This window comes from Pteropus vampyrus, unplaced genomic scaffold, assembly GCF_000151845.1.
Source record: "Pteropus vampyrus isolate Shadow unplaced genomic scaffold, Pvam_2.0 Scaffold2, whole genome shotgun sequence".
Classification (NCBI taxonomy): Eukaryota; Metazoa; Chordata; class Mammalia; order Chiroptera; family Pteropodidae; genus Pteropus; species Pteropus vampyrus.
The window spans coordinates 33,315,271-33,325,529 of NW_011888783.1; the positions used below are offsets into that span (position 1 = coordinate 33,315,271).

Consider the following 10,259-nt stretch of genomic DNA (forward strand, 5'->3'; position numbering starts at 1 on the left):
TCATCATTATTCTTGTCCACCTAAGCATTTATTAGTGTAAATGGCTCTCCAGTTCACATTAATTAACTGACTAAGCCAAGAGAATGGTAATCTCTTGTAATATTGATGTGATTTATTTTTTTAAAGTTCATTATTCTTTGTCTCATACTACAGGAAAGAATGTCTAAATGCCTGAAGAATAACCAACCAACTTTTTCTTAGACTTATTTGAAACTTAAAATTAAAGTCAAGAACTCGAGCTTTATTTAATTGTCTTGATCTCTTGTTCTTTGATCCCAAGTTTGCTTTTACTTTACCTAGACAATTTCAGAAGATTTTCAAATGTTTAAGAACATTTTACTTCTGATTTTTATTCTACCTTAAAATGTTTGAGTTCCTTTCTGCAAATAAAATTTTAAGGCAATGTTGCAAATTAAGAAGGAATAACCTTTCCACTCCATGCAATCTTGAACAATCAGAATTAAGATTTTTGTAATATAATGTGCTTTCAAATGGATATTGTGTATGATTTTCTGCTTTGATCTGTTTTAATTACGGAGAAGTAACACTAGAAATATAAGTCTGACTTAAAGTCATAATATCGAGATCATGGTTATTACAGTTTTGACTTTTATAACAATGTTGAACTGCATGTCAAATTTTCAGACAATAACAGAAATCTATGAAACTACTACAACAAGGACAACAGTACCTGATTATGAGCAATCAGAACCTTTCAAACCAGCACTGGCCCAGCCAGCACCAGCAAAACCAGTGGAGAGGAAGAAGATTATCAGGAAGAAAGTGGACTCTTCAAAGTTCATGACCCCCTACATTGCACACAGTCAGAAAATGCAGAATCTCTTTAGCTCAGTAAGTTTTAAATGGCTTCTTCTAATTTGGTTTTACTATGAAGAAATTACTGCTCTTAACCAACCCTGTTTTGGATGCTGGCTGGATTTCATTTTTCAGGCTTGTATGAGATAAAAATTATTTTGCAGAAATATAAGCTCTTGTGAGTCTTGAATTTTCCTTTCCTGTAATTAATCTGTACCATTTAGACATTGGAGAAAGCATCCTTATCGAAATTATTCCTGCAAAATAAGCATAAGGCCTATTATGAAGCATTTACTGGTATTTAATCACTGTTAGCCAATCTAGAATAGTGAAATTATAGATTTAGTTAAAATCAGTTCATGGAAACGACATAGCATCTATTTAAACTATGTCTGAGTAGGATGCCTCTTAAGTAGACTATCTAACAGTATGTAAAAAGGTCTCTAAGAGGTGAATAATGAAGAAGAACATGTTTAGAAAACCAGGATCAGACTAAGAACTCATCTGAAATTGAGGGTCAGAATATTTGACCGTACCCTAGAAGAGTGGCTTTGAACTGTGGTTACACATTAGCATCCCCTGGGAGCTTTAGAATTGCTAATGCCCAGGCCATTCTCATTTAATCAGTCTGGGGTTGGGGCCAGTGTGGAATGAGTTACAAAAGCTGCTCAGGTGATTCTAATGTTAGGAATTAATGCTCTTGACAGTCCCTGGTCCTTATGTTTTGTAAGTTACACTGGCTGATAGTGGATTCAGACCCATTCGAACGGATCTAATTTGTTGATTGTCCACGATGGGCTGAAGTCTCACTACGCTAGGTAGCCTGACTGCATGTCCTCTGGAGGGTTGAAAAAAAAATGAAATGTACCTCAGGGAACATTGGATTATACAGGACTAACACTTATGTCAAAAGCATCTTGTTGTAACTGGCCAATAAATATTCATTTTTGCTTGAGCGTTAACTCTTGGGGACTGTTTGGTAAATTTCTAGTTCAAATTCTTGAGTGATCTAAAACTTGGGCTCCTAAGACTTAGATTTCTAGAAATGAGATTATCTTGCCTCTTTTATCGCTGCAGTATTCAACAAAGATAGAAATTTTTTTGGTTAATTTATTGTCATAAAATTCTCATTAATTCAGACAAAATATCCGAGAATTTCTGATAGACTGAGCAGAATGTTGGCAAAGGTTTATAATATTCTAAAAGTGGTTAGTAACTAAATCAATAATATAGATTGTTGACTACTCCACTCACGAATACTCCTGAACATTAATACTGATAAATTATGCATATTATTTTTAAGGCAAGAACTCATTGTGTATTTAGCAAAAACAATAAAATTGTATTTATTTTTAAAATACTCCATAATTTAAACTTTCCATTAATTCAGCTGGTGTCTCAACTATCCAAACCATTGAGAGTTAGCTGCAACTTTTGAATTGAATATTTTTGCATTGTATTAGCAATCAAATCTTTTTACATTTGACTCAATTTTTCTGTATTTATTTTCTAAAATTATTAAGGTTCAAGCTTTTTATGTGTGCACTCAGGCAATAAAAACATTGAGAAAATCATTTTAGGGCATTTCCAAGACAATAGTCTGTAATAACATTTCTACTGTCTCAGTTGTACAACCATTTTTAGGAAGAGCAATTAACAAATCTATTTTAGTGTTTGCTGAGAATCAGGGTAGGGGGAAAATGAGTCCTATTATAACTGATAATTGTTATAACTTGCAGTAGTTTTTTATTAGATGGGAATGAGTGCATTGCCTGAAATTTCTGCTGCTGTCTTATCAGGTTTTAGGCTAATACCTGATATTCTTTTCAGAATAAATACAAAGAGAACTATGAGAAAGCAAAAGGACAGCCATCTGCCATCACGACTGATACCCCAGAACTTCGCAGAATCAAGAAAGTACAGGATCAACTCAGTGAGGTGGGCTACATTGCTAGAATAAAAAAGAGAATCATTTCAAAAATGTACCTACTGCTGGGAACTGTGATCCTAAATAGGTGTAGAGAGAACAAGGTGTTGAACTACTATGAGCATTGGCCATAGATTATGTTGTCCTAAATGTGAACCCAAAGAGGCTTCTAAAAGCTTAGCTTAGAAATTTAGTTTAACTGGTGATGTGAGATGAAAAGTCGCTGTGGTCCTCCATCCTGGAGCACAGAGAAACTGAGGTTCGGTCAAGAAAGCAGACAAGCAGCTGAATGCAGCTGCTCTGCAAATCTTTGGAGAATACAGTTTTCTGCCTAAAAATTAAGAAACTATGCTTCATGATGCAGATGTAGAGTGACTGGGTCAATGATCTTTGGTTATAAGATATTCTTTAATATACTCACAGAGTCATGCCTGTCACGAACTCTAATAGTGCATTATTTCTGCAGGTTAAGTATCGAATGGATGGCGATGTTGCTAAAACTATCTGTCACGTAGATGAAAAAGCAAAGGATATTGAACATGCAAAGAAAGTGTCGCAGCAAGTCAGTAAGGTAAGGTCATGGTACAGATGGATACAAAATAGAATGTGTATCACCCCTGCCTGACCTCAGAGGAGAAAACTGGACAGGCCTGACCCTGCTCACCAGTCCCACTTGAATCACAGGCATTATGAGCGCTGGTGACCACCATGCATGTCAGGAGGCTGCACAGGTGGCTGAAGTGACCCGTAGGAGCGAATGTGGATCGGACAGCCCACGCCCTGTGACTCAGCTCCCAGCAATTGCTGCACGGAATGCAATCACAGTGTTGCCAGGGGCCCTTATTTAATTTTTAAAGAAGCGGGAGCTGAATTTTTATGATAAATCTCCACATTTCGAATGTAGGGAACTAATTTAAAACACTTTTTAAAAGTACCATGTCAAAAGAAACGTGTCTACCACTTAATTCAGTCAATGACTAATAGGTTGCAACCTCTGAAAGGAATCTATAGAGAATTGGAATCATGATTGAGTTAAAAAAATTAGACTTTTCAAGTAAAAGCTTACTAATGCAGGAAAAGTATTGAGCTGTTGACACGGTTGACGTTTTCATAATTGATGCTAGTAACACTTTGGGACATTGGCAGCCTTTGTGCGAGGACACCTTGAAGATGAAAAACTTTTCACTGTGCTCTCCTTAGTTCTTTCAATCCTCGTGTCCTTATGGGAGACATCAAGCCACGGGTCCTCTGTTCTTTCTGTCTAGGTTTTATACAAGCAGAACTGGGAAGACACCAAGGATAAGTACCTGCTTCCCCCTGATGCCCCTGAACTTGTCCAGGCCATTAAGAATACAGCCATGTTCAGTAAGGTAAGTAAGGGTCTCTGCTCTGGCACCACCTTTATCTTCCTCTGCCTTCCTACTACGTCATTTAGAAGAATACTCAGGAAACTCTTGATAATCTGAAATATGGCCCCAATCTTTTCGTGTGTAGCCTTGAGACGTGGGGCTGCGGGGGTGATCCTTGGCAAGGAGAAACTGAGAAGAAAGTTCTTGGTAAGAATAGAGAAGAAGGTCCTATCAGAAACTTGAGCGACCTAGGGGAAGAGTGTGTGGGGAGAACAGAGATGCGCATGAGCTCTAGCTCTGGAGACTCACAAAGTAATATTTTAAGTTCTTCTGTAGACCCTGTGCTACACTGGATATTCCTGGCTGTCGCTCTCATTAAAGGTCTATTTTGTGACAGAAACTACACTAAGTAGCTCCCAGGCACCTTACATTTGCATTAGTACTCATTGCAGGAGGCAAGGAAAGTCACAGAGAGGAGATGAAACAGAATCAGACATATCTGCCCTTCTCCGAGGAAGATTTGTCAGGAGAAGCAGGAGAAGCTATTGATAAATATGATTTAGAGCAGATGGACAGGGAAAGGCTGTCTGTGAGCTCCATTTACCTTTGCTCCCACCTTGCCCCCTTGGTTCTTTATGCCATTGATGGATGAATTGAAAATTATGTATTTCATGTAAGTGTGATTTTGCTTTATCACAACTTTTCACTTTTTTCTTCTTTAGAAACTGTATACTGAAGACTGGGACGCAGACAAAAGTCTGTTTTACCCATATACTGATAGCCCGGAGCTGAGGAGGGTTGCCCAAGCCCAGAAAGCTCTCAGTGATGTAAGTGAATTGCAATCACCACCACTTTAGTATGGAATCAAGCACCTCGCAGTATGTCTTCTGGCCAGATGTTCACTGCAATTCTTCTTTAAAACAGACTAAATGCCATTGTTGCAGAGAAATATATCTAGAATTACTATAATTTTTAATGTCTAAATTTTATAATTTATGTTAGATAGAACTTTATCTAATCCTCTTTTCTTACAGGTGAACAACCTGAATATAAGGTCACATAGGCGATTAGTGACCTAAAGACTAGGAACCCGGTCTTTTGATCCCAAGACCAGTGTTCTTTCCACTAGAGCATGTACCCTCTGTCCCCTTGGCTGGAGTTGCAGTTTTTTTATACAATGGAGTGGCATTTTAAAAACCTATTGGAATCATAGCCACTTACCCAAATTTAAGTGACTAATGTTATTGAAAGATTTTGATTTGCTATCCTAATCATAAAGTCTGATTTGCGGTGTGTTCCCCTTTTTCCTGCATGGGGGACCTGACTGATGAACTTGTTCAGATGTGTGTGTAGTTATCTCACAAAGAGCTCTTGCCACTGGTGTACATAGAAGATATTTCAGAGTTAGCAAAAAATCAGTGGTCCCACTGGCCAGAATTTTAGTATCCTAGACCTTGAAAACTGTTTATCAGAGACACTTAAAAGACCTAATTCAGACCTGAAGGTTGACAGAAGCAGCAGCAGCATAGAGCTTCACATGGGCTCAGCACTTCCCCTTGTTTTTAGATAATTTATTTCTTGGTCCCTGAATTTGCTAAAGGCCATGTTGAAAATTCAAAGACCGCTGCTTTAGTCTTTGGGAGAACATTGTTACTGACAAGTTAGTTTTCATTCAATGTCACTAGATTCTTGAACCTCTTACATTCAATGTGGACTTAACAAACCAGTTGACGTCTTAAGACTTGTTGGAATTTACTTCCAATGGATTTTAGGATTCTATCTTAACCGAAATTATATATAACCATTTGATAGTATATCCAACTTTTGAGGTCTAATTTTTATTGCCTCTCACTTGATATCACCTGTAAATTTAGTGGATGTATTTTCTATCCTGGTTTGTGTGTAATTGGTTAAAATATAGCACAGATATACTCCTACCCTAAAGAAGGTGTAACAAAAATTTAAGGCTATCTACTGTATGACAATTTTAATGGGCTTCCCTTTTAAAATTAGCTTTTTAGTTCTGTATCTTATGAATATATAACATTGTGTGACCTTTATCAAGTGATCAATAATTATTTGTTGAAAGACCATTATGAATGCATACCTGGCAGGAAAGAAAAGTACAAGATTTGTACTATTCTGGAGGTGATGATTCCAAGGGCAATGATAAACATTTCAAGTAGAAAGCAGTTGAACAAAGGAACAGAGGTGAAATGAGTTTGAGTCTTTAAGGGACAAAGAAAGTAAATGCTGTGGATACTGAGTTAAGAGGGCACTTGTAAGAAACTTGCAGCAGGATCTTGAAAATCAGACAAAATAGCTTTAACATGATATGGTAGTCAATAAAAGGCATAATAAGATTTTGGAGAAATCTTATTACATGATAAAAGTAGAATCTGGTGAAATTTTGAAGGACAATATGGTGGATTGGGACTAGGAAAATCGTGATAATTTATAGAAGACTATTTTAGGAATATAGATGGATCAGAGGGATGACAGGGACAATGGATGTTGGAGACAAAAGAGAAAGGAGTCACAGATGAGCTTATGACCAAGGAAGTTGGGTGTATAAGGGTATATCTGGTGAAGATGCATTTGTGAAAGAGAAGGAGAATTGAGATAATGGAAGGAACATTCAGATCAGGGCATCTTAGGGATAATTTCAAAGTTTAGTACTACTGCATGCATATGAGATGAGGACAGAATATTAATATTTGAGAGTCATCAGAATATAAATGATAGTTGAAGACATGAAAATGTATGAGGGAGGCAGAAAAATGTATGGCCAAGGGCAGAGTATTAGAGGACACGCACATTGGGGACATCTAGGAAGGAGCAAGCAAATGAAAGAACAGACGGTCGGAGAAGATGAAGGGGAACCAGGATATGCGTGCCATGGAAGCCTAGGGAGAGATTTCCAGGAAGACAATCTCCTAATGCCTCCCTTTATTCATAAAGTGGAGAGACGAAAGGTTACTTCCATGCCACTGTAGTGCTATGGACTTTGATCATTTAAAATTAACCACATTGTTTGAAATATATCCATGGGAGACATAATGAAGGAGAATTATAATAATGAAGTAAAACCTTTCTATCATTCCTCAGAAAGACTTGGCAGTTAAGGCATGATTTTATTTTTACTGCAGATCAAGTATACACTAAGTGTCAGATCACCGACATGCCTATTAATACTGTTGTGAGCACATGAACGTCCACAATTACTGGGCACAGAGCTCTAAACAATCTGCTGTTCATAGAACATACCACGGGGTAGGCACGTAGATGTCAAGCTAGGGGCTTGGGTTCAGAGGCTCCAGCTCCCTCTTCTGTACCTTCTTCCTGTGTTTCCTTTAATGCTAATTATCTAAGTAGTGACCAAAGACTTTGTAAACACTAAGAGTGTCGTTAAACTGATCCAGAATATGGAATTCTAACTAAATAGAGTTCTGACCATGGTTCCTGAGAAATTAGGACTTCTAGATCTGATTTCTCTGAAAGTTCTTGACAGGATGTCATACTTAATAAGCATTTTTTTCCTGGTGGAATGTTGCTTTCTACTTAAGGACCGAGTTAGCTGTGGAATATACAGATTGCCCTATGTTTAAAATAAGCCTTCACTTATTTAAAAGAAATTAAGCAGTGGAATTAAAATGAAAATATTTTAAAATCCGTCTTTTGTATCCCAATTGATTTAACTTTCATGAAAGCTTTGGTTATAGGCACGAGGTAGATATTATTAGGATAAGATACATTTAGACTTGGCTAAAGCGTGAAGATAATGATTGGGACCTGGGAGCTGTACACACTTCTTTACTTTATAAATGAGAATACCACTACATGGAAGGAGAATAATTTGTAGAAGTCTCACAGTTCAGTAGTGGAAGAATTGGGTGGATGACTCTCCTCTTCAGACTTGCCCCGATGGCCTCAGTGTGTAAACCACATATTCAGCAATCAGTCATTGAACCCTCACTCTAGTCAGGTACTGTTCAGGCCACAAGCATTCCCAAATGAGAGGTTTTGCTCTCTGCCATCCCAGAGCTCACAGTCTAAGGAAGGGCAGACATGAAAACAACCAGTTACAGTGTCATCTGATCATTCCTTTAAAGGAGGTAAAGGCTAAGTTGATGAGATCCCCAAAAAAGATCATTGAGTCAGGGACGGCACAGAAAGGGAAACTGTGCTCATACTGAGACCTGGAGAACGAGTAGCAGTTTGCAGGCAGATGGGGAGAAGGTGGAATCGGGGCATTCCAGGGGAAGGGAGAAGCATGTATGAGGTACAGAGACATAAGAGAGCTTCATGTGTCTGGGGATCTATGCATCTTCTGCATTGTTGGTGGTAGGGGTCAAGACTGGTGGAAGAAAAAGCCAGAGGAGTCAGTAGTGAAGAAAAAGGAGAACAAGAGCGAATGGGGATGTGTGATTAATTACCATAAAACATATTTTTAAGGTGAGAGAGGTCCTTTATAGGCTGAAGGAAAGGAGCTAATTAAAAGGGAGATGTTGAAGCTGTGAGAAAGAGGGGTGACTGATAGAGTAAGTACAAAAGTATAATAGTACAAAAGAACTAAGGGAACAATACCTTGAGTGCCAGGCTCATGCCCTGCGAAAGATGCTTCTTCTCTGAGCCATGTGAGCAGTGGGAGAGGTAGGGGTGAGTACAGAGGAAGATAAGTGTGTAGCCTTTCTTTACTCTATAAAAGAGGAAGTGGAAGGTAAGGTGGAGTTGACTGGGGGCTTAACGACACTGTTGGGGTTTTAGACTAGCCACTGGGAGTAGAAACTGACCAGAGACACTTAATGGGACGTTTAATCTTCAATAAAGGCAAAGTGGCAATTGGATAAATTCAGAGTATTAGGCACAGAGCCCTAAGCGAGTTGTTGTTCACAGAATATATCACTGGGTAGGCATGTAGATTTCAAGCTAAGGATTTGTACCTTCTGCCCGTGTCCCTATTAATCTTGCTTATCATGTTATCACTACCCAATCCATAGAATTGTGATTTTCTTCAGTAGCACTCAGTATCCTAGGTATAAGAACAACAGGAGTGTGTAGTTAAGTTGATCCAGAACTGGCAGTTTGTTAACAGGTGTGACATAAAGGCAAGAGGTTGTGAGTTGAGGATGCTGGTTAAGAGAATAATTTCAGTTGCAGATCATGACGCGGAGACAAATGGAAGGAAACAGATCTAGGGCCAATAATCTTGGAGAAAAGAGAAAACTCAAAGGGAGAAATCACCATAATGCTGAGAGGGAGGGCATGTAACATCTACAAGGATAATAAATTATGGTTACGTGGTACAATGCAGCTTAAGACTTCATATAAAGAAGAAAACATAGTCTTTTTCAGACTGCAAACAGATGGAATATGGGAAGTAGAATAGTTATCTATGGCTTATCAGCATCCCTTTTATTTTGTCAGATTGCCTACAAAAAAGGTCATGCTGAACAGCAAGCCCAATTCACATCTCTGCCAGATCCTCCTGATCTAGAATTTGCCAAGAAAGTGACCAATCATGTGAGCAAGGTAAGTTAATAGGACCGGGACACTGTCTTCCTTGAAAACTCTGCTTAATAATCTCAACCCTCAGAAAAATAACTAAGGTGAACCTAAAGACACAACATAAACACTGAGTATTTTTACATATGACCCTAAAAATGCTACAGCAAAAGCAATACAATCATTAACATCTTGAAACCGTGTTAATAAATGTTCAACTGGCTTGATAACTCAGTTATTGATAAATGTGAAAGCTGCATTTTGAAAACAGAAATCCATGTCCTACTATCTTTTGACATTTGACTTACGGAAGTGATACTAACAGAGAACCAAGTATCCACACATTTCCACAGAGGATCTGATTGTCTTAATTCAATGTGAAGCCCCTGTATAGTTTTATGCTCTCAGTCAGACTTGGAGAAGATAAGAATGCATGAGTGGCCTCTCAAACAAAGCTTAGTCTAACAGCCGTAGGGAGGGCACCTGGCAACTTTTAAGGCCCTGGCAAACAGCCTAGTCTGCCTATATTTAGGCTGGCAAAATAGCTCTGAGGAATGCAGAGAAACAGATGTTCAACTGATTAATAGACCCATATTAAGTTCCTTTTTAAAAACTGGTCCAAATCAGGCCACTTTCTTCTGGGATACTGCTGCTTTTAAATA

The 10,259-nt window shown here is 38.3% G+C and overlaps 1 protein-coding gene across 1 annotated transcript in view; it reads left to right on the forward strand.

The window, feature by feature from the left end:
• The window catches only part of NEB (nebulin), a 201,993-nt gene that overhangs the window by 6,326 nt on the left and 185,408 nt on the right, over positions 1 to 10,259 (forward strand). Inside the window, exons 5-10 of the mRNA XM_011360291.2 lie at positions 719 to 852; positions 2,647 to 2,754; positions 3,210 to 3,314; positions 4,009 to 4,113; positions 4,815 to 4,919; positions 9,520 to 9,624. Of these exons, the coding sequence (XP_011358593.1) occupies positions 719 to 852; positions 2,647 to 2,754; positions 3,210 to 3,314; positions 4,009 to 4,113; positions 4,815 to 4,919; positions 9,520 to 9,624 (662 nt within the window). The remainder of the gene's footprint in view (positions 1 to 718; positions 853 to 2,646; positions 2,755 to 3,209; positions 3,315 to 4,008; positions 4,114 to 4,814; positions 4,920 to 9,519; positions 9,625 to 10,259) is intronic.